The 23,369-nt window shown below is 38.1% G+C and overlaps 1 protein-coding gene across 3 annotated transcripts in view; it reads left to right on the top strand.

The window, feature by feature from the left end:
• The window catches only part of FAM53C (family with sequence similarity 53 member C), a 102,328-nt gene extending 79,165 nt beyond the window's left edge, over nucleotides 1-23,163 (top strand). For all 3 annotated transcript variants that reach the window (XM_053717017.1, XM_053717016.1, XM_053717018.1), the window contains 2 exons: nucleotides 20,202-20,956; nucleotides 21,076-23,163. In XM_053717017.1, coding sequence (XP_053572992.1) covers nucleotides 20,202-20,956; nucleotides 21,076-21,303 — 983 coding nt within the window. In that variant the 3' untranslated portion in view covers nucleotides 21,304-23,163. The remainder of the gene's footprint in view (nucleotides 1-20,201; nucleotides 20,957-21,075) is intronic.
• The last annotated feature ends 206 nt before the right edge of the window (nucleotides 23,164-23,369 follow it).

Raw genomic sequence — 23,369 nt, 5'->3', positions numbered from 1 at the left:
TGTAAAACACTAAATAAGTGTCGTATCCCAGTTAGCTGGAGAGAAGGTCATATGAAATTACTAAACAACTATTATTGCACACCATGGAAAATGGCTAAAATGTATTCGGGTCAAGATTTCTTCTGCCCACGATGTGTCTTTATGAATGCAGATATCTTACATATGTTTTGGTATTGCCCTAGGATTCAACAATTTTGGAAGAAAGTGATTTTTTGGATTAACAGATTGTGCTTAACAAACATACAGTTTAAAGTTGAGGATATTTTTCTGTTAGTCAGGTCTAGTCAAAGGACAGTTCAGCAAGTAGAATTATAAATACTATCATTTTACTTGTTAGGCAACTTATAGTAAGTAATTGGAAAGCAAAAAAGTTGCCCGGTTTCTCATTTTTATTAAAGAAATCCAGTCGCAAATTATATTTGAATCTTTCCATCTGTGGGATGCAGGCGAAAAAGAATGTAAAAATTTTTTATTGGGTTGGTTACCTATAATTAAAATATATCCAGAGGATGTGCAAAAGATAATTCTACACCCATTTTTAAGTACTGATTGTTTTTCTGATCTGGTATTATTAGGAGATTTTCCGACAGATTGGGTTTCAAGCTATAGGTAGAACAATTTAACAGGCTGGAGAAGTTAGATGAGGAAATAGATGTGATAGAAAATCGATATAGTAAAGGATTCTGAGTTGAGGGAAGAGAGACAGATTAAAATTGACACCTCAGAGGGGCATTGTAATTAGGAGAGAGGGAGAAGGTTTGGTTTGGTGTTTCTCAGTTCATGATGAAAAGAGCTACCAGAGTCAAAATAATTGATTGTTTCATTATAATTTGATATCTATGTATATTGTGAATGATGCAATTTAATCATATTCTTTGTTTTTTGTTGTATATTTGTTTACACCCTGCGTGGTGTAGTTTTACATCCATGTGGAAGAGCTTTTTTTGTTTTTTTTTCTCTGGCAGCCACAAATAAATATAAAAAAAAAAAAAAGAAAACTTTAGTGAATGAAAGTGCGCCTGTTTTATGAGTATTTTTAAAAACTGGGCACTTTCTCATTAAACTTTACATTCACTTTAATGGCCTTAGGATACGTATTTACATATCTTTAAAAAGAGACTCGTTGCTTTATTCTGCACTATACATTTTTTTTTTTAATATTTCAACACAAACTTGAGTGTATAGAGTATAATATAAATAAAGTAAATACTGTATATAAACTTTTTCACTTTCACCAGATTGTAAGAAACTTTTCGGTACAAGGGAGATCTAAGTTGCAACTCACAGGCTACATTAACCTTATGAGGATGTGTATGTCCCTCACACTAAAAGTAGAATTTCCCATTTGCTCATTTTCTTTTGTTTCATCTTTGTTTCAACTAAATTATCTATTTCTGCAACCTATTCAAACTGCGTTATTCTGTAGAATAGATAGTGGAACCTATTCTGTATAAAATCGTTTACCATAACAAAAAAGTTGGGTAACTCAAAGCTATTGCTTGATTTGTTTGCCTCTTTCCCCATAATTTGTTTTAAGTATGCTGGTTGATTGTGTGTTGTGTTTCTTTTTAAAAAAAAAATAAAGAATTATGAGAATCATTTGTTTCTTGAAGTTGGGCAATAGGTACCTGGCTTATGGTATCAGACCTATTGGGGGGACTTAGTTTTTTCCCTTTCTGTTGAATCACCTTACCATGTCTTCTAACATTATTTTTTTATATATATATATATATATATATATATATATATATATATATATATATATATATATATATATATATATATATATATATATATATATATATATATATATATATATATATATATATATATATATATACATATATACATTTGTGCTCATAAGTGTACATACCCTGGCAGAATTTATGATTTGGAGCCATTTATTGTCAACCAACTGTGTTTACTCTTTTTAAATCATAATGACAACAGAAAATACCCAAATGACCCTGATCAAAAGTTTACATACCCCAGTTCTTAATACCGTGTATTGCCCCCTTTAACATCAATGACAGCTTGAAGTCTTTTGTGGTATTTGTGGATGAGGCACTTTATCTTCTCAGATGGTAAAGCTGCCCATTCTTCCTGGCAAAAAGCCTCCAGTTCCTGTAAATTCTTGGGCTGTCTTGCATGCCCAGAGGCAGAACTTTTTTTTTCATTTTCTGCGATGAGAATTTTTTAGTGAACATTTTTCTGCAGTATCTTTTAGGAGCCGGTGTTGCTGTGTATGTTGCCCTTACTCGGTGTGCATGAGGACAGGTTCATGTACAGCCTCGCTGATGTCTACTGTACATTCCCACAGTGTCAGTCTGCCTGTGAACCTGCTCTACTGTACTGCTGCGGTCTATATGCTTATTTTTGAGGGACTGCTGCTCCATGCTTATACTGCTGATGTATACTATATGCTTCCTAAAGGATGCGGAGGTTGCAGCATGTTTTCGCTTCCACATAATGTTGGCGATAGTTCGTCTGCAGAGTCCAGACGTTTATTTGAGAATGTGCTCGTGCCCTATTGTCCCGGGCCTTCCGCCTTGGGGAGGGCCTCTACAGTTCCCCACGGGGGTATCTGTCCCTGAGTTTTGTGCCTTTCGTTACCTATTGTTACCAGTTCCGGGGATTTTCAGTCTGATAATTCGATTGGTGCAACTCATTAGACATGTGGGGATGAAGTAATCTCCTGATTGTCATTTGTTTGAGATCTTTCCCAGTTTTGTAAGATAGGGCTCTTTTTGGCTGGTCCTGCGGGTAGGCCGGTGTCTTTTTGGGCGTTAAACTCCGGGTTGCTTTATATTTTATTTATATACGATGGGATGTCTTTATTTGTTTTTGTTTCCTTCTGGAACTTTCTGGGATTGATACTCTTTATTACTTCTTCGGAAGTTGTTTTGGACATGTTAGTACTATGTTAAAAATGTCTGTTTTCTGTTTTTTCCCCTATGAGGGAGAATTTACTCAGCTTGCCGGTTGGGACCCTAGGTGCAGGCTGATCCTATCGGGTTCGTTCAGTCTTGCGGATGTTCAGACACGTGGCGCTGTTCTGCTCAGCTTGTTCAGTAGAAGCGCAGAGTGCTCAGGTTATCATTGTTTTTCATGTTCAACTAAGAATTTGAGAGGACCTGTGGGTCAGTGAGGCGCAAAGTATTGTTTCAGTCTTTAATAGCCTTCAGTCATTGATGACCGGGTAGTGGAGTTTCCCGCTGCGTCACTCTGACATCTGATTTCTTCAGAACCTAGAGCCTCCCCTATGTGGTGGAGGGCTTAACGCCCCTTACCGCAGTTGAGCAATTTGGCCTTCATCTTTTAGGCCTCTGGATTTGTCCTTTTGGGCTTGATCCAACAGCTTGTACAGGATAGCTGTCTAGCATGCGGAAGGTTTGCAGTTTGAAACCAGTTGCAGCTCTTCCCACCTTGCAGGTATACGCGTAAGCTGTTTATAGTGTTTCTAGATGCAGCTTTTACTGCATGTACTGTCTGAGTTATAAGAGACCTTTGCGTCTTCCATTATCTCCTGGTGAGTTGGATCTTCTTTTATGGATCTGTGTTTCCGGGTGATGGTTGTTCCCTGCAGGGACTTTGTTTAGCTCAGGGTTTTCCGGAGCTGGGTAGGCTTGGTGCCTTTCTCTTCCTTGTGTCCTCTGCTTGAGTGGAGGTGATAGGGAGAATAGTCCTACTAGTAGGATTTTTTGACCTTGTGGTATCCCTGGGTTGTCCTAAGGCTTTGGGAAGTATCTTCATATGACTTTCAGCCGTGCTTCTTGGAGCGTTGGGCTTTAGATAGGGGTGGTTCCTTCCTTTGGCCGGGGCTTTCGAGTTCTTCTCGCTATCCGGATTCTCTAGATATGCATCCATATCCCTTGTGTCTGGCTTTTTGGCCACATGGGGTGTTTAGTTCTAGAGTAAGGTTTGGCTGAACTATTAGGTGCCCGGACCTGTTTTTCTCTCTGAGACTTCCGGTTGCTGAAGCTTCACTTGGCCTGTTTCCTGACACAGTTTTGGGTGGTTTTGGAATCTTGGATCTCAGGGCTGGTCGGGGTGTTCCACGGTTGTGGGAACTTGGGTCCAGATGATCCTCAGTGGTCTGGGGTCCAGGCTTGCTTCAACCTGTATATGTCTAGGGACAGAGTGGTTCAGTTCCACCTTCTTCCATCTACCAGACCGGCTCATGGTTGGCCAGGTTTTTTGAGTATTTTTTACTCTTTGCCACAGGAGTAGCCTGTGTCATCTTGTAGTTAGCTGTGTGGCTTGCGCCTTAAGGGTTGTTGGTTCATACCCAACTGCTGGCGCTGAATGTCCACTTTCTGGTGCGCATTAGGGTTGCATTTCCCTAGTCAGCTTACCAGTGTTCCCGTGGATTCCCTGCTCTGCAGGCGAATGGGTTGGCTGTGCCTTTGCTTGGCAAGCTATTTGTAGGGGGGTCCTTTTCTAGGACATCTGTGTTGGGAATTTATCTTCCCATTAGCCGGTGCCTTCGGGCCTTGAGGAGTTGTTGCCCTTCCGGCATCTTCCCTTTTCTTTAGGGGATATTCTCCCTATGGAGATAGTCCTTGCTTGGGGCTTCTCCTGGATGGGAGGTGGAAAGGTGGGATTGGTTCCCCCTGGGGTCTTGCTGGCTCCAAGTCAGACTTGTTGGGCCTTTATTTGGATAGATCCTTCGGTCTATGGCCTTGTTGTCTGTTTTCAGAGTCGGGTTGTACTTGTACTCTGTGGGGTTGGCTTTGCTATTCTTATGTTCATTCCTGTACCTTTTTCGGGATTCTTGTTCCCCTGTGTTGGATCCCTGAGGCTGGGTTGGTCCAGTTCGCTCAGTCTGCTAAGGTATAGATTTTTCTTTAACCTTGCTCCATTGATTTCAGAAGAGGGTTTACTCTTCCTTCGGGTTGAGGGTATACTCTCCTTCACGGGGGGCCTCGATTGTTGTTTTGTGTTGCCCTTTTTAGGGACCTGTGTGTAGGTCCGGCGATTTTAGGTTGCCTGGAGCGTGCCCTCTGTCCGGGGGTTGCTTTTGCGGTTTGTTTCTTGCTTGACTGCTTCTTCTTCCTCGCAAGTACCCTCTGTGTTGTCCTGTTATGGACTCTGTGTTCTCAATCTTGGGGTTTTTCACCTGAGTGTATTACACACTTTGACCATAGAACACCAAGGTATTCAACCATGAAAGACACTGGGTGAACTTTGCCTCTTCAGTTGTTGGAGAGATGTCTGTTCTGTCTCTGTGCCCGGTCTTATCCTGGGTTCCACTTGGTGTTGGCGTGGCCTCCTTTCCCTGTTTGGGTCCCTTTGGGTCTCTGTGAGCTCGGCTCACTCTTGGAGGTGTTCTTTTTTTGTATTAGGAGACCTTTCGGTTTCCTCGGTCCTCCTTTGCCTTGTCCCCTTGGGGGGTTCGACTGGTGTCCCCTTCATCATTTGTGGGGGGGGGCTAAGTGGTGGGGGACCGTTTGTTGGGCGACGGTGTCTCCTGGAGGACTGTTGGCTCAGGCGAGCCCATTTGCGTTGTGTGGTTTGGCTTCTGGACTAACTGTGAGTCAGTGTCATTGGGGCGTTTCCTCTTAAAAAAACTTCTCAGCTTCGGACGGTACAGGTTCAGGCCTGGTGCCCTCAGTATGGGCCGCCTATTGTACCCTCCCGTCTTTGCATTAATTGTCCTCTATAGCTTGGGTATTGTTTTCCCAAAAGTAATGAATGCAGCTGTGGACTCTTTCCATTTAAAAGAAAAAACATAAATTATGCTTACCTGATTTCCTTTTCTTCTGATGGAAAGAGTCCTCAGCTCCCCACCAGTAATTATATGTGGGGCTCCTTATATTCTTCTGGCACCTTTCACTCTGATATTTCTTCTACTGTTAATTGTTCCTCGGCAGAATGACTGGGGGATGAGGGGAGTGGGAGGAATATTTAAGCCTTTGGCTGGGGTGTCTGCCTCCTCCTTATTTCCCAAAAGTAATGAATGCAGCTGTGGACTCTTTACATCAGAAAAAAGGAAATTATCGGGTAAGCATAATTTGTTTTTCCAATACTGTGCATATCTAATTAACTTATTTGGTAAAGTTTCAGCTTCTGTGATCTCTACACACACTATACAGTGGATATAAAAAAGTCTACACACCCCTGTTAAAATGTCAGGTTTCTGTGATGTAGAAAAATGAGACAGATAAATCATTTCAGAACTTTTTCCACCTTTAATATGACCTATTAACTGTACAACTCAATTGAAAAACAAACTAAAATATTTTAGGAGGAGGTAAGTAAAAAAAAAAAAAAAAAACTAAAATAATGTGGTTGCAACTGGGGATGTAGCTATGTTCAGAATTAAGCAATCACATTAAAAATCATGTTAAATAGGAGTCGGCATACACCTGCCATCATTTAAAGTGCCTCTGATTAACCTCAAATAAAGTTCAGCTGCTCTAGTTGGTCTTTCTTGAAATTTTCTTAGTCGCATCCCACAGCAAAAGCCATGATATCATTGTTAAAAGGTATCAGTCAGGAGAAGGGTACAAAAGAATTTCCAAGGCATTAGATATACCATGGAACACAGTGAAGACAGTCATCATCAAGTGAATAAAATATGGTGCAAAAGTGACATTACCAAGAACGGGATGTCCCTCCAAAATTGATGAAAAGACGAGAAGAAAACTGGTCTGGGAGGCTACCAAGAGGCCTACAGCAACATTAAAGGAGCTGCAGGAATATCTGGCAAGTACTGGCTGTGTGGTACATGTGACAACAATCTCACATATTCTTCATAGGTCTGGGGTAGAGTGGCAAGACGAAAGCCTTTTCTTACAAAGAAAAACATCCAAGCCAGGCTACATTTTGCAAAAACACATCTGTAGTCTCCCAAAAGCATGTGGGAAAAGGTGTTATGGTCTGATGAAACCAAGGTTGAACTTTTTGGCCATAATTCCAAAAGATATGTTTGGCGCAAAAACAACACTGCACATCACCAAAAGAACACCATGCCCACAGTGAAGCATGGTGGTGGCAGAATCATGCTTTGGGGCTGTTTTTCTTCAGCTGGAACTGGGGCCTTAGTTAAGCTAGAGGGAATTATGAACAGTTCCAAATACCAGTCAGTATTGGCACAAAACCTTCAGGCTTCTGCTAGAAAGCTGAACATGAAGAGGAACTTCATCTTTCAGCATGACAACCACCCAAAGCATACATCCAAATCAACAAAGGAATGGCTTCACCAGAAGAAGATTAAAGTTTTGGAATGGCCCAGCCAGAACCCAGACCTGAATCCGATTGAAAATCTGTGGGTGATCTGAAGAGGGCTGTGCACAGGAGATGCCCTCGCAATCTGATGTATTTGGAGTGTTTTTGCAAAGAAGTGGGCAAATCTTGCCAAGTCAAAATGTGCCTTGCTGATACTCCTAACCAAACAGACTGAGTGCTATAATAAAATCAAAAGTTGCTTCAACAAAGTATTTACACATTTACAGCTCTGTAATGCGGTGATGCTATGGCGTAAAGGGAAGTCTGCCTTAAAAAGCAGGCTAAAAGTAAAAAGGTGAGTCATGAGTTTCTGTGGGAAAAGCAAGTCTTCTGACTTGTCTAGATTTTGTAAATAGTTTACACAATGAGTTATTCTCTCTCTCTCTATCTATACACACACCATATACACACTCACACCATATATATATATATATATATATATATATATATATATATATATATACACGCACACACACTTATTAAAGAACAAAAAAAAAAAATCTGTCAACAAATGTATTCTAGGAGTAAAGGAGCCAACCAAAATACTTAGTAAAGCCCTGACTTACCTTTTCTGCACTGTGCTGTTACCCTGTACCACACTGGAGTTCAGGAAGTGGGAGGAAATTTAAAAAAAGAGGAACGTAGCAAAAAGTTACATTGTGATAGAACGGAACAGTGATACCTGCAGGTAGAAATTAAAAGTGCAGGCAAAAAAACACTTCTTTCTGCAGACACCCTTCAGTTTCTGCGATAAGAACGCAGATCGCACAGTGTTCTGCTTTGGGGCTTGCATGAACTGCACGTTTCAGATCTCCCCAGAGTGGCTCAATGATATTGAGGTCAGGAGACTGAGATGGCCACACCAGAACCTTCACTTTATTCTGCTGTAGCCAATGACAGGTCGACTTGGCCTTGCGTTTAGTATCATTGTCATGTTGGAATGTCCAAGTATGTCCCATGCGCAGCTTCCGGGCTGATGAATGCAAATTTTCCTCCAGTATTTTTTGATAACATACTGCAATCATCTTGCCATCAATTCTGACCAAATTCCCTGTACCTTTGTAGCTCACACATCCCCCGAAACATAAGCGATCCACCTCCATGTTTCACAGTAGGAATGGTGTACCTTTCATCATAGGCCTTGTTGACTCCTCTCCAAAAGTAGCGTTTATGGTTGTGGCCAAAAAGCTCAATTTTGGTCTCATCACTCCAAATGACTTTGTGCCAGAAGGTTTGAGGCTTGTCTCTGTGTGCTGTTTGGCGTATTGTAAGCGGGATACTTTGTGGCATTTGCGTAGTAAAGGCCTTCTTCTGGCAACTCGACCATGCTTCCCATCTTTCTTCAAGTGCCTCCTTATTGTGCATCTTGAAACAGCCACACCACATGTTTTCAGAGAGTCCTGTAGTTCACCTGAAGTTATTTGTGGGGTTTTCTTTGCATCCCGAACAATTTTCCTGGCTGAAATTTTGGTTGGTCTACCTGACCGTGGTTTGGTTTAAACAGAACCCCTCATTTTCCACTTCTTGATTAGAGTTTGAACACTGCTGATTGGCATTCTCAATTCATTGGATATCTTTTTATATCCCTTTCCTGTTTTATACAGTTCAACTACCTTTTCCTGCAGATCCTTTGACAATTCTTTTGCTTTCCCCATGACTCAGAATCCAGAAATGTCAGTGCAGCACTGGATGAAAGATGCAAGGGTCTGTCAGGAGTCCAGAAACTCATTGAACTTTTATACACACACTAATTACAAGCAAACAGATCACAGGTGAGGATGGTTACCTTTTAATAGCCATTCAAATCTCTTTGTGTCAACTTGTGTGCATGTTATCAGGCCCAACTCACCCTGGTATGTAAACTTTTGATCAGGGTCATTTGGGTAGTTTCTTATGATTTAAAAAGAGTAAACACAGTTGATTGATAATAAATGGCTTTAGCCAAACACTAACCATGAGTGAAAAAAGTTTTTGTGTTATCATTCATATTCTCTGAAAAATGACCAAGAAATCATAAATTCTGCCAGGGTATGTAAATTTATTTGCACAACTGTGTGTGTGTGTATGTATGTGTATATATGTGTATGTATGTGTGTATGTATGTGTATATGTATGTATGTGTGTATATATATATATATATATATATATATATATATATATATATATATATATATATATATATATATATATATATATATATATATATATATATATATATATATATATATACTGCAGCTAATGATTATTTTCATAATCGATTAATCGGATGATTATTTTTTCGATTAATCGGATAAAAAAAATCAATATTTTTTTCATGTATTTAAAATAAAATCCACATACTGATGGTTACAGATATAAACTTTACATGAACACAACTGTTTGTTCAATTTTTAAGCAGCAGAAGGCTAATTAAGAAAAACAAAACCACAGACTGAAAGGTAGAACTATAAAGAGGTAGACTATCACTGTTTATAACATTCTGTTATTCATTCTTTAAGAAACTTTGCATTGAAATGCAAACATGTCAACATGCTCCTAGCTGAGGCTGGCTCTCTTTTTTTTTTTTACAGCTATTTTGCCTGCAGGCACTATATCATGCAAAGCACAGTCCCAAATCCCCTGATTTACCATACACAATCGAAATGAGAACTCCTATTATTTCTGGGTTGCACATAAACCAGGAGTAGTTGTAAGCTTAAAGGGACACTGAACCCTAATTTTTTCTTTCGTGATTCAGATAGAGCATGACATTTTAAGCAACTTTCTTGGTATCTTTATCTTGGTATCTTTATTTGAAATGCAAGAATGTAAGTTTAGATGCCTGGGTTGTCCTTGCTGATTGGTGGTCAAATTCATCCACCAATAAAAAAGTGCTGTCCAGAGGTCTGAACCAAGAAAAAAGCTTAGATGCCTTTTTTCAAATAAAGATAGCAAGCAAACAAAGAAAATTTGATAATAGGAGTAAATTAGAAAGTTGCTTAAAATTGCATGCTCTGTCTGAATCACGAAATAAAAAAATTTGGGTTCAGTATTCCTTTAAAAAGAAACTTATACGGTCTTGAAAAAGTTATAGTTATGTCCTTAGCCTAAAGGACGTTTACTTTTCAAACACAATACCATGTGCAGGAGCTCATTGGATTCATGCAGCTGGTGCTGTGTGCAAACCAGCTAATCTCAGACCAACTTATCGATTATGACTTTCGTTGACAACTATTTTCATAATCCATTATTATCATTATATTGATTAGTTGTTGCAACTCTAATATATATATATATATATATATATATATATATATATATATATATATATATTTCTTTCATGTAATTAGCAAGAGTCCATGAGCTAGTGACGTATGGGATATACATTCCTACCAGGAGGGGCAAAGTTTCCCAAACCTCAAAATGCTTATAAATACACCCCTCACCACAACCACAAATCAGTTTTACAAACTTTGACTCCCATGGAGATGGTGAAGTAAGTTTGTGCTAGATTCTACGTTGATATGCGCTTCGCAGCAGGCTGGAGCCCGATTTTTCCTCTCAGTGTGCAGTGAATGTCAGAGGGATGTGAAGAGAGTATTGCCTATTTGAATTCAATGATCTCCTTCTACGGGGTCTATTTCATAGGTTCTCTGTTATCGGTCGTAGAGATTCATCTCTTACCTCCCTTTTCAGATCGACGATATACTCTTATATATACCATTACCTCTACTGATTCTCGTTTCAGTACTGGTTTGGCTTTCTACTACATGTAGATGAGTGTCCTGGGGTAAGTAAGTCTTATTTTCTGTGACACTCTAAGCTATGGTTGGGCACTTTTGTATAAAGTTCTAAATATATGTGTTTAAACATTTATTTGCCTTGATTCAGGATGTTCAACGTTCCTTATTTTCAGACAGTCAGTTTCATATTTGGGATAATGCATATGAATAAATAATTTTTTTCTTACCTTAAAATTTGACTTTTTTTCCTGTGGGCTGTTAGGCTCGCGGGGGCTGAAAATGCTTCATTTTATTGCGTCATTCTTGGCGCAAAAATTTTCTTGTCATTTCCGGCGTCATACGTGTCGCCGGAAGTTGCGTCATTTTTTTGAAGTTTTTGCGCCAAAAAATGTCGGCGTTACCGGATGTGGCGCCATTTTTGGCGCCACAAGCATTTAGGCGCCAAATAATGTGGGCGGCTTTTTTGGCGCTAAAAAATTTGAGCGTCATTGTTGTCTCCACAATATTTAAGTCTCATTATTTATTGCTTCTGGTTGCTAGAAGCTTGGTCATTGGCATTTTTTTCCCATTCCTGAAACTGTCATTTAAGGAATTTGATCATTTTTGCTTAATATGTTGTTTTTTTCTATTACATATTGCAAGATGTCTCAGATTGACCCTGGATCAAAAGCTACTTCTGGAAAAACGCTTAACTGAGTTTCAGTTCTACCAAAGCTAAGTTCATTTATTTTAAATGTTATAAATGTTTATTTTTAGCTATGGTTTGTAATAAGTTATTATGATATACTTTTACATGCTGAATCCATTAGTATTTATGCTTTATATATTTCCATTCTTACATCTTATGTACAAGAAATATTTAGAAGATTTATAAGAAAAAAAAATTCTGATTCTATTTTAAAGGCTTCGTCTGACTTCGTGCCTTCTAATAAAATTTTTAGGTCTTTTTCACTTCTTTTTTTATTTATTGAAGTTTCAAATGACCAACAACATACTGATTTATCCTTCTCTGATGATGTTTTTTCTCTTTCAGAAATTTTCTTCATCAGATATTGACACTAACAAATCTACTTTTTTATTTTTCTATTATTAAAGTACATTTGTTCTTTGTTGAAAAGGTGTTGATTATTTTGGATATTAAGGTAACTAGTTCTTTAAGACTAGCTGTCACTATTTTTGCCTATTTATTTCTTCTGTGTTTTCAGAGGTTTTCTTTCCAATTCCCCATTCTAGGGAATGGAATAGGCTGAGAATTTTCTTTTATTCCTTCTTCAAAGGTTTTAAACTATATTCTTTGCCAGCAGTTAAATTCAATTTGGAGGGTTCTCCAATCTATCTCTACTTCTACTAATTATGCTATTGTTTCTATAGCAAAATAGTATTTATTTTCCTTTAGATAGTTGTATCTTATTTATGGAAAATTATTTAGTTTCAGGTACTTTCTTGGTCCTGTGATTTATTTGGATATTGCAATTGCTTCATTTTTTCTGTTTACTTTAAGATCAAGCATCAGATTATGATTTATTTTAGCATTGTTAAAGGACAACATTTACTAGACTAGGTGCTGTTGCATTTGTCTTGTTGTTTTGCATTTATTGATTATGCAAGTCCACTGTATTGACTGGTCCTTTAAACTGGACTATCATGCTAATAATTTCATTTTGTGTCTTCATTTTATTGAATATTTTCGCAAATGAGGGTTAATCTATGTCTTTAGCTTTTTTAGCTAGAAGAATTTTGTGATTTTTTAAAAAAAAAAATAATCCATATTTCTTTTGTTCTAAGATAATCAATTATTTGTTTTATAATTGGATTCAATTCTTAACTGTTACTCTGGGCTTCAAGATTGAGTTCTAAGACTAAAACTTTGTTCTTATTAATTCCTGAGTTCTTTCCCAAGTAACATGTTTATAATTGGGGTTCGAAATCAGCTCCCTAATATTGCGATGTACGTGCCGTATTCCAGCTTGGCTGGTAAAGGGCAGGTTAAGACTTCTTTGAAATTTATTTGGTTCTATTTTGTCCAAATTTCTTTTATTCCAGTAAGGCTAACACTTTCTTTAAGTGTGTTTCTGTCCTATATATTTTGGGTACTGTTGAAGCATGGCTGGCCACCCATGGGGTTCAAGCGCTGCTCAGACCTGGAATCTTCTGGGGTATTTCTTTCAGTTCTTTTTTTTTTTTAGGAACCGGGTTTGGAGTTTTATTCAAACTATTTTGCCTTTTTATGGTCATTAATAGCATTATTTGTTTTCATTAGATACAATAAATGCATATTTTCTTTTTTCTGTTTTCATTCAGATTATTTTCTGAGGATGCGGAATCTCATATGATTCACTTGCTCTTCAGGACATAGTTAGAGAATCTTTTTTTCAAAAGCTCTTGATTCCTCACACAAGGGTCACCTTTTTTTAGGTTTCCAGATAGTTTGTGTCACTGTCTTTGTCTCTATCAGACAAGGGATAATTCTATTGGGTTCCGTCTGTCGGTACCTTTAGTCTCTATTATTTCCTTCAGTTGCTATATATGCATAGAAGTTTTAGGTCTTATGGCCACAGCATTGGATTCAATTCCCTTTGCTCATTTTCACTAGAAAGAACCTTTCCAGTCTTTTATGAGTATTGTTTCTTCTAGAACATGGTTGGAGGATCAATTTACCAAAAAGTTTGTTGATTCCTCAGACAAGGGTAACCTTTTTAGGTTTCCTGATAGATTCAGTGTCCTTGACTCTGTCTCTGACGGACAAGAGACGTCTGAAATTGGTTTCAGCTTGTCGAAACCTTCAGTCTCAATCTTTCCTTTCGGTAGCCTTATGCATGGAAATTCTAGGTCTTATGACTGCTGCATTGGACGCGGTCCCCTTTGCTCGTTTTCACATGCGACCTCTTCAGCTTTGTATGCTGAACCAGTGGTGCAGGGATTATACAAACATATCTCAATTAATATCTTTAAAACCGATTGTACGACACTCTCTGACGTGGTGGACAGACCACCATCGTTTAGTTCAGGGGCTTCTTTTGTTCTTCCAACCTGGACTGTGATTTCAACAGATGCAAGTCTGACAGGTTGGGGAGCTGTTAGGGGGTCTCTGACAGCACAAGGGGTTTGGGAATCTCAGGAGGTGAGATTACCAATCAATATTTTGGAACTCCGTGCAATTTTCAGAGCTCTTCAGTCATGGTCTTTTCTAAAGAGAGAGTCGTTCATTTGTTTTCAGACGGACAATGTCACAACTGTGGCATATGTCAATCATCAAGGAGGGACTCACAGTCCTCTGGCTATGAAAGAAGTATCTCGAATTCTGGTATGGGCGGAATCCAGCTCCTGTCTAGTTTCTGCGGTTCATATCCCAGGTATAGACAATTGGGAAGCGGATTATCTCAGTCGCCAAATGTTACATCCGGGCGAATGGTCTCTTCACCCAGAGGTATTTCTTCAGATTGTTCAAATATGGGGACTTCCAGAAATAGATCTGATGGCTTCTCATCTAAACAAGAAGCTTCCCAGGTATCTGTCCAGATCCAGGGATCCTCAGGCAGAGGCAGTGGATGCATTGTCCCTTCCTTGGAAGTATCATCCTGCCTATATCTTTCCGCCTCTAGTTCTTCTTCCAAGAGTAATTTCCAAGATTCTAAAGGAGTGCTCGTTTGTTCTGCTGGTGGCTCCAGCATGGCCTCACAGGTTTTGGTATGCGGATCTTGTCCGGATGGCCACTTGCCAACCGTGGACTCTTCCGTTAAGACCAGACCTTCTATCACAAGGTCCTTTTTTTTCCATCAGGATCTCAAATCCTTAAATTTGAAGGTATGGAGATTGAACGCTTGATTCTCAGTCATAGAGGTTTCTCTGACTCTCTGATTAATATTATGTTACAGGCTCGTAAAGCTGTATCTAGGAAGATATATTATCGAGTCTGGAAGATTTACATTTCTTGGTGTTTTTTTTTCATCATTTTTCTTGGCATTCTTTTAGAATTCCTAGAATTCTACAGTTTCTTCAGGATGGTTTGGATAAAGGTTTGTCTGCAAGTTCCTTGAAAGGACAAATCTCTGCTCTTTCTGTTCTTTTTCGCAGAAAGATTGCTAGTCTTCCTGATATTCATTGTTTTGTACAAGCTTTGGTTCGTATAAAACCTGTTAAGTCAATTTCTCCTCCTTGGAGTTTGAATTTGGTTCTGGGGGCTCTTCAAGCTCCTCCGTTTGAACCTATGCATTCGCTGGACATTAAATCACTTTCTTGGAAAGTTTTGTTTCTTTTGGCCATCTCTTCTGCCAGAAGAGTTTCTGATTTATCTGCTCTTTCTTGTGAGTCTCCTTTTCTGATTTTTCATCAGGATAAGGCGGTGTTGCGAACTTCTTTTAAATTTTTACCTAAGGTTGTGAATTCTAACAACATTAGTAGAGAAATTGTGGTTCCTTCATTGTGTCCTATTCCTAAGAATTCTAAGGAAAGATCGTTGCATTCTTTGGATGTAGTTAGAGCTTTGAAATATTATGTTGAAGCTACTAAAAATTTCCAAAAGACTTCTAGTCTATTTGTTATCTTTTCCGGTTCTAGGAAAGGTCAGAAGGCCTCTGCCATTTCTTTGGCGTCTTGGTTAAAGTCTTTGATTCATCATGCTTATGTCGAGTCGGGTAAAACTCTGCCTCAAAGGATTACAGCTCATTCTACTAGGTCAGTTTCTACTTCCTGGGCGTTTAGGAATGAAGCTTCGGTTGATCAGATTTGCAAAGCAGCAACTTGGTCTTCTTTGCATACTTTTACTAAATTCTACCATTTTGATGTGTTTTCTTCTTCTGAAGCTGTTTTTGGTAGAAAAGTACTTCAGGCAGCTGTTTCACTTTGATTCTTCTGCTTATAATTTCAGGTTTTTTCATTATAAGATTTAAACTTTATTTTGGGTGTGGATTATTTTCAGCGGAATTGGCTGTCTTTATTTTATCCCTCCCTCTCTAATGACTCTTGCGTGGAAGATCCACATCTTGGGTATTCATTATCCCATACGTCACTAGCTCATGGACTCTTGCTAATTACATGAAAGAAAACATAATTTATGTAAGAACTTACCTGATAAATTCATTTCTTTCATATTAGCAAGAGTCCATGAGGCCCACCCTTTTTTGTGGTGGTTATGATTTTTTTTGTATAAAGCACAATTATTCCAATTCCTTATTTTTTATGCTTTCGCACTTTTGTCTTATCACCCCACTTCTTGGCTATGCGTTAAACTGATTTGTGGGTGTGGTGAGGGGTGTATTTATAGGCATTTTGAGGTTTGGGAAACTTTGCCCCTCCTGGTAGGAATGTATATCCCATACGTCACTAGCTCATGGACTCTTGCTAATATGAAAGAAATGAATTAATATCGTTGCAGTTTACTATTCAAGGGTTAAAGTGAATGTCAATTTTCCTGTTAACGAATCCTCCAAATGCTTTCTTTTATACATATTAGTTAAACTACCACTTTATTTTCTTTGAAAAATAAACGAATAATTATATATTTTTCTTTCAAATTTGATTCAGTTATGTACCCAAACTCCTCCCAGTCATTACTCCCTTCTTCTCCCTGGTGTGACGTATAGAGCGGTCCCACCCGCTCTGTACGTGTACTTCAAGCACGCTCCCGTGTACACCTTCAATTGCACATGCGTTTGTTAGCAATACACATCACCGCCAATATACATAAAAATGTTAAAATGCAATACATTTTAGGGGCCACTAAAGTGAGCATAGCAAGAGGCTGTTAGAAGCCATATCCTCTCACAACTGCCACTGTGATATCTTCTCCGAACTAGGTATAAGTATGGTAAGTGCGCATGCGCGAAGTGTGAACGCGCGTCTAAACATAGATGAAGATAGGTTTTAACGCATGCGTATTTAGATTCTGTGACGTTTTGAAATCGAGATTGAATCCCCCGTGGTTGAATCTATGATTGGTTAAAAGAGTGCATCTAAACCTGTCACTCAAATAGCGAAGATGGCGGGTGGAGGAAGCATAGTGCGATATAACTGATAAAAAGCTAATATTTGGCGTAAATATAGCAGTCATTGAAAAATGATGAATTAAACTTCAACTTATTTTTTATGCACATTAGTGTGGCGTTCTCGGGGGGTGGTGACTTTACATTCACTTTAAACGTTACTAGCCCACTCAATATTATAGATGGGGAAAAAGTAAAAATGTCTATCCCCACTTATTCTTAAAGCCAAGGATCATCGAAGTATTACATAAATTTGTCACCCAGCCCCGCACCCTCAAATTTGTGTGTGTATATGTAATTTTGTTTTTGTGTATACACAGGATAAGAACAAAGTAAATCTGTATCTGAGTGGACTAGTGTTTCCTTTCTCAAACAACGAGAAAAAGAGGTGTACTAAGGCACTACTATTATTGTGATACAGGAATTTTATTTTCTCTGAATAAGCCAGCTAAGTATTGTCGCTGGGTTATATAATAAAGAGAGAGGTGGGGTGCTATGTACTTTAATTTCAAACTAGGACAAATCAGTATTATACTGACAAAAACTGTACATCTGATTAGCACTCACATTCCTGAGATAGAATTTTGTGGATATTGACTTAGATGAGACTCCTAGGTGGAGTTCAGAGCTAGAATATTAAAATTTAACTTTTATTCAAAATTATTAAAATATATTACACACACACAAAGACAAAAACTTTTAAAATTATCATCTGCTGTTGAGATTGTTTTCTTTAGTGAATTCTCAATAGGACTAAGCTTGTAACATATGTGTTATGAACTATAGTTATAGACTTATCTATAGTTTAATGTTTCATCACAAAGCATGATCACTGGTTTATCTTGGGATCTGAGTAGATAGTTTACTAGTGTAGGTTCTTGGGTTGCTCAGATGTCAATCATCTAATGTAATGTTAGAGTTAGAGCAAAGTGAGTATAGCTACCCTTCACCCTATATTCCCATTAAAGTGGAGCACTATATCTGAGAAGATGTCACCAACCTTAATATGACCTACAAATCCTATTTTTCAGGTAACTGCAATTTATCAGTTAATAGACAGTGACTGATTTTGGCTCCTTTATTTGTTATAGTAAAAAGGCATTGCCTGATTTTGGCTCCTTTATTTGTTATAGTAAAAAGGCATTGCCTGATATTGCAGAGGATTGGGTTAATTTGTTAAGTATCTTGAACTTATTGTTACAAGCTCCAAACACTATTTAACTAATAGTGGATGTTTGGCTCCAATTTTGCCTGAACAAGTTATATTGTTGATACTATGTATTGAATTAAATCTCCACTAGGTGACACTGTTGTCACATAAATTCTCCCTTCTAATAATATTTGAAATGCCGTTCAGTATATACTGGTAACTTTACGATTATTTGGGATGTAGGGAGCCTGTGAAAATTACTGTGAGTAAAATTATATGTGTTACTGGATTGCTGTTAACCCTGCTATTGACTTAGGAGTCTTAAGAGTCTTCTGAATATCATTAGATTATATTGCAACTCGATAATAATAGACTCGCAAGGAAAAGTGAACACTGGGAGAGTGATTAGAAATTTTACTTGAACAGTCAGTGTTCCTATAGATAGAACAAATGGTTATATTGTTACAGTATGGTTGTGTTTGTTTAACTTGTATCACATCTCATTTGTAAGTTCAGATTCAGATTGTTACAGTATGGTTGTGTTTGTTTAACTTGTATTACATCTCATTTGTAAGTTCAGATTCAGATTGTTACAGTATGGTTGTGTTTGTTTAACTTGTATTACATCTCATTTGTAAGTTCAGATTCAGATTGTTACAGTATGGTTGTGTTTGTTTAACTTGTATTACATCTCATTTGTAAGTTCAGATTCAGATTGTTACAGTATGATTGTGTTTGTTTAACTTGTATTACATCTCATTTGTAAGTTCAGATTCAGATTGTTACAGTATGGTTGTGTTTGTTTAACTTGTATTACATCTCATTTGTAAGTTCAGATTCAGATTGTTACAGTATGGTTGTGTTTGTTTAACTTGTATTACATCTCATTTGTAAGTTCAGATTCAAGAGAGTTTGTGTATCTAAATTAACTCTGCAATTTAAAGCTTGGCATTTAAATGCTTACACACTTTATTTTAAAGATTTCCTCGGCTTCCACTTAGATTAAGCAATTGTAACGTTTTTGCAAGTATCTCTTTGTGCATAGGATTAGGCTTAGTATTCACTCGTTGTGTGCTGTGATAACATTAAATATTTTTATTCATAATTGTCTCAGTTGAAGCAATTGTTTACTATAATAGGTTATCCGTTTTTTACCTTTTTATTCTCTTAGATAGATGTGTTACCGGTCTATACCATTAATCTGTCTATTATCAGTGAATAGTTTCTACAGAGATTGACCGGACTATGACTTTATTCTGTTAGTTGAAAAATAGTCTCTATAATAATTTACCAGTTAATGCCTTAATGTTGTAATGTCTTAATAGATAGTCTCTAAGAAGATTTACCGGCCTATACCTTAGTTGTGAATATCTAATCTCTATATCTAATTACCGGCCTATACCTTTAAGGGCTGACCTGTTGCTCTCGCAGGTTTGTATCTTAGAAATAATATAGATGGTTTTGTATAGGGGTTTACCGGTCTATACCTTGGGTAATTCTCATAAAATAAACAAGGCTGGTTTTTTATCTTTATAAGGGTATCGCATCTAAGTTTGGACTCACGAGTAATACTTTATATTTTTCTTAAGAGATACAACTTTGTGCTTGCGAATTATAAATAGTGCTAACTAATTTTCTAAGGTGGTTACCGGCCTATACCAGGTGAAAAATAACTAAAGTAGCACCATTACTGATTTTGCAAGTTACCTTTTAATACCAGTAAAATATTACCGTTAAATACCGGTTACCTATTAATACCTGTGAACAATAATTATCTAAATGTTACTACTTGTTGCCTTCATAACATGTATATAGATACTGAGGTTAAGGGGATGGCAGTATGCCTCAATAGTATTAGATTGTAAAATAACCCCTACACCACCATAAATCTCAGACAGCAGACGAGCTAAAATTTACAAAACAACACCTTCCCCTAACATGTTTCGCCAGTAACCTGGCTTTGTCAAAGGGTTTCCTTTCTGTTTCCTTTCTGTTGCAAGGTGTTTAAGTGTAAATGATCGAGCTACAAAAGAATCCTAGCTCTTTACTGTATACAGTTGAATATAAGATGTACGTTTCTAATAAGCTTTATAAAATTATCTTTTTTTTTTTTAACAGAAGATCGTTCCTGGGGACTTCTTAATCACTGTCCACGAATTGAACTTGAAGATGGGGTCCGACTAGGCTGTCATCATCACTCCAGCTTGAGCCTCCATTTCCCTGTTTTCAGCAGGGAAAGCTCTCCCCAGCGTAGAAGTCCTTCACAAGCCCCTGAGTCAGGAACTTCTGCTACTCCTCCAGCACCCCCTACTAAGAGACATTGTCGCTCCTTATCAGTTCCAGAGGATCTATCACGATGGAGGCCAGTTTGGCGACCTAGTGGCTCTAAAGTATGGACTCCAGTTAAGAGGAGATGTAATAGTGGTGGGGTAGGAGCAGTGCTTGGAGTGCAGACTCAAAGCCCATCACAAGGGGTCTCCAGTCTCAGGTTCCAAAATGACCCCAGTGCCTCTATACGCTGCATCCAAGCCAACAGTCCTCCTTTCTTCAGTCTGGCCTTGTGTAGAGAGTCACCAGGTCCATGTACCCTTTCCCCAACTGTATTTTGGGACAACACAGAAGGGCCAAGCTGTTTCCCATTACAGCGCCGTTTTTCACTGTCGCCTGTACTCATCAAGGAAGCAGGACGATTCCTTCCTTCAACCAGCAGCTCGCCACCTTCCACGCCGGAGCTAGTCCGGCGGCAACAGTGTCTCACTCGTAGTCAATCCCAACCTTGTGACTTGGACACCAGGAAATGTGGAATCAAGAGGAGACATGAGGAGGATACACGATGGCATCGTCCCTCTCTGGACTTCTACAAGATGAACCAGGTAAAACTAGAACAGAATGTTTGTGTGGGTATATGTGTTGTTTTTTTGGGGGGGCGGGGTTTGTATGTTTTTTTTGTGTTTTGTTTTGTTTTTAACCACTTTTTTTTTTTTTTTTACAGAATGCTGGTGCAATGTGTTTCTTGGACAACTCTGATGAAGGCAGCTCATCTCCTTTTCTGGCCTGCCATGGGGAATCCCCTTGTACTTCTGGAAGTCCTGTCCCCATCTGCACACTGGCACTTAGTGAACAGGAGATAGGCAGGAGGGATCATCCTTCATGCTCCCAGGCAATGCTCTTCCAGCATGACTTTGCAGACCTGGATTTAAATCTAATTGAAGAGAATTAGCTCTCAGGAAACACCAATGTTCAAACAGGATACTGATCGTAAGGGATGTCTGGGTGCCTGCTGCTGATTACTGCTAAACGAACTGCACCAAGAACATTCCACAAACCTTCTGACCTTCAAAACAGATAGGAATTGTGCCCGGGAAGAAGGAAAAGGAAGCTAAATGTTTTTTCTTGTTCTTAAGGAGAAGCATTTGAGCTGGGTCAGTTGGACCCCATGTACACATTTTCTTTTCCCAGCAATATTGCTGGATATGAGCTCTCCCCTTACAGAGTAACACAACTTTACACAAAGGGTGCTGTGGATTGCTTTATTTTTATATTGATGGCTTTTGGAAGGATGTCACTGATCTACACTGGGGGTCACATGCAGAGGTTTGAGTGTCATTACATTTTCTTGTTTAGGTAATGTGACTACGGCTGGGGGGAGTAAACTAACATGGTGGCAAATTCTGTTGTGCACAAAGGCTGAAACCTCATTTTCAAAAGAATGCCCCAAGACAGACGAGTTGAGAACCATACAGCAAAGGAAATCATACCCATGTGCTCTATATACCGAACACCTTTTTGTTCTCTAATTCATCCTGAAGAAGGCTGACCACAGAACAAAAATGTTTTCAGTTGTAGTAGGTGTGTTTGTATATATCATTTTTTTATTAAAAAAAATAATTTGCCTGTGGCAAATATCCTGGAGGCAGTAGTTTAATTTGTTCTTTAAAATTGCTGGTCAGTTATAAGGGGGCTTCCATGTTATCCTGATTGTATGTGTTTGTCTGCACTGCCACCAAAGTTCTGCATACAGTGGTGGATTTGACTTCCTTAGTACCTCAGAAAGTGGTTTTAATTCCTCTCTTCTGTGCATTCCATACTGTTTTGATTACATATGCTCTCTCACTCATCCAAACCATTCTGAGTCTTGGTGATGTGTAAATGAATTTCATGCTGTTACGATTAATTTCTTTGCTGCTGTGATTGTCACCAAGGCATTTAGAATTGTTGCAGATCTTCTGGCTCGGCTAGTGGTTAAAACCAGTTCATTCTGTTTTAATGTCAATTTTTCAGTTCTAAAGTGTGTGTGTGTGTGTGTAAAATATATATATATATATAAAATTATGGGGGGGGAGATAAAAAACTGAAATTAAATTCCTCCATGTCTCAAAATTAAATCAATGTAAATATTTGCATAGGAAATTAGTACATCTAAGCAAGTATCCCCGCTTGCTTTACCCCAGAAATTCTTAATATGCAATGTCTCCAATGCACAAGAGAATTGTGGGTAAGATATGCAAATTAGGTATGAAAATTCTCAGTTTTTTTGCTTCAAAAATACTGTTTTAACACAGCGATCCTTTTAAACAGGACTATGACAGCAAATCAGAAATCACTCACTAGACAAGCCTGTTTCGTTCTTTTTAGAACTCATCAGTAGGAGATAGATTTCTGATTGCTGCATTAGAAAAGCTATTTTCATGGTTAAACCAAAATTCATTAAAATTATGGGGGGGGGGGAGATAAAAAACTGAAATTAAAATCCTCCATGTCTCAAAATTAAATCAATGTAAATATTTGCATAGGAAATTAGTGCATCTAAGCAAGTATCCCCGCTTGCTTTACCCCAGAAATTCTTAATATGCAATGTCTCCAATGCACAAGAGAATTGTGGGTAAGATATGCAAATTCTCAGTTTTTTTGCTTCAAAAATACTGTTTTAACACAGCGATTCTTTTAAACAGTCATATTCCTGTTTAAAGAATTTTGGTTTAACCATGAAAATAGCTTTTCTAATGCAGCAATCAGAAATCTATCTCCTACTGATGAGTTCTAAAAAGAACGAAACAGGCTTGTCTAGTGAGTGATTTCTGATTTGCTGTCATATTCCTGTTTAAAAGGATCGCTGTGTTAAAACAGTATTTTTGAAGCAAAAAAAACTGAGAATTTGCATACCTAATTTGCATATCTTACCCACAATTCTCTTGTGCATTGGAGACATTGCATATTAAGAATTTCTGGGGTAAAGCAAGCGGGGATACTTGCTTAGATGTACTAATTTCGTATGCAAATATTTAC

Source organism: Bombina bombina, chromosome 6, assembly GCF_027579735.1.
Source record: "Bombina bombina isolate aBomBom1 chromosome 6, aBomBom1.pri, whole genome shotgun sequence".
NCBI lineage: Eukaryota > Metazoa > Chordata > Amphibia > Anura > Bombinatoridae > Bombina > Bombina bombina.
This window is presented reverse-complemented; position numbering and strand designations above follow the sequence as displayed.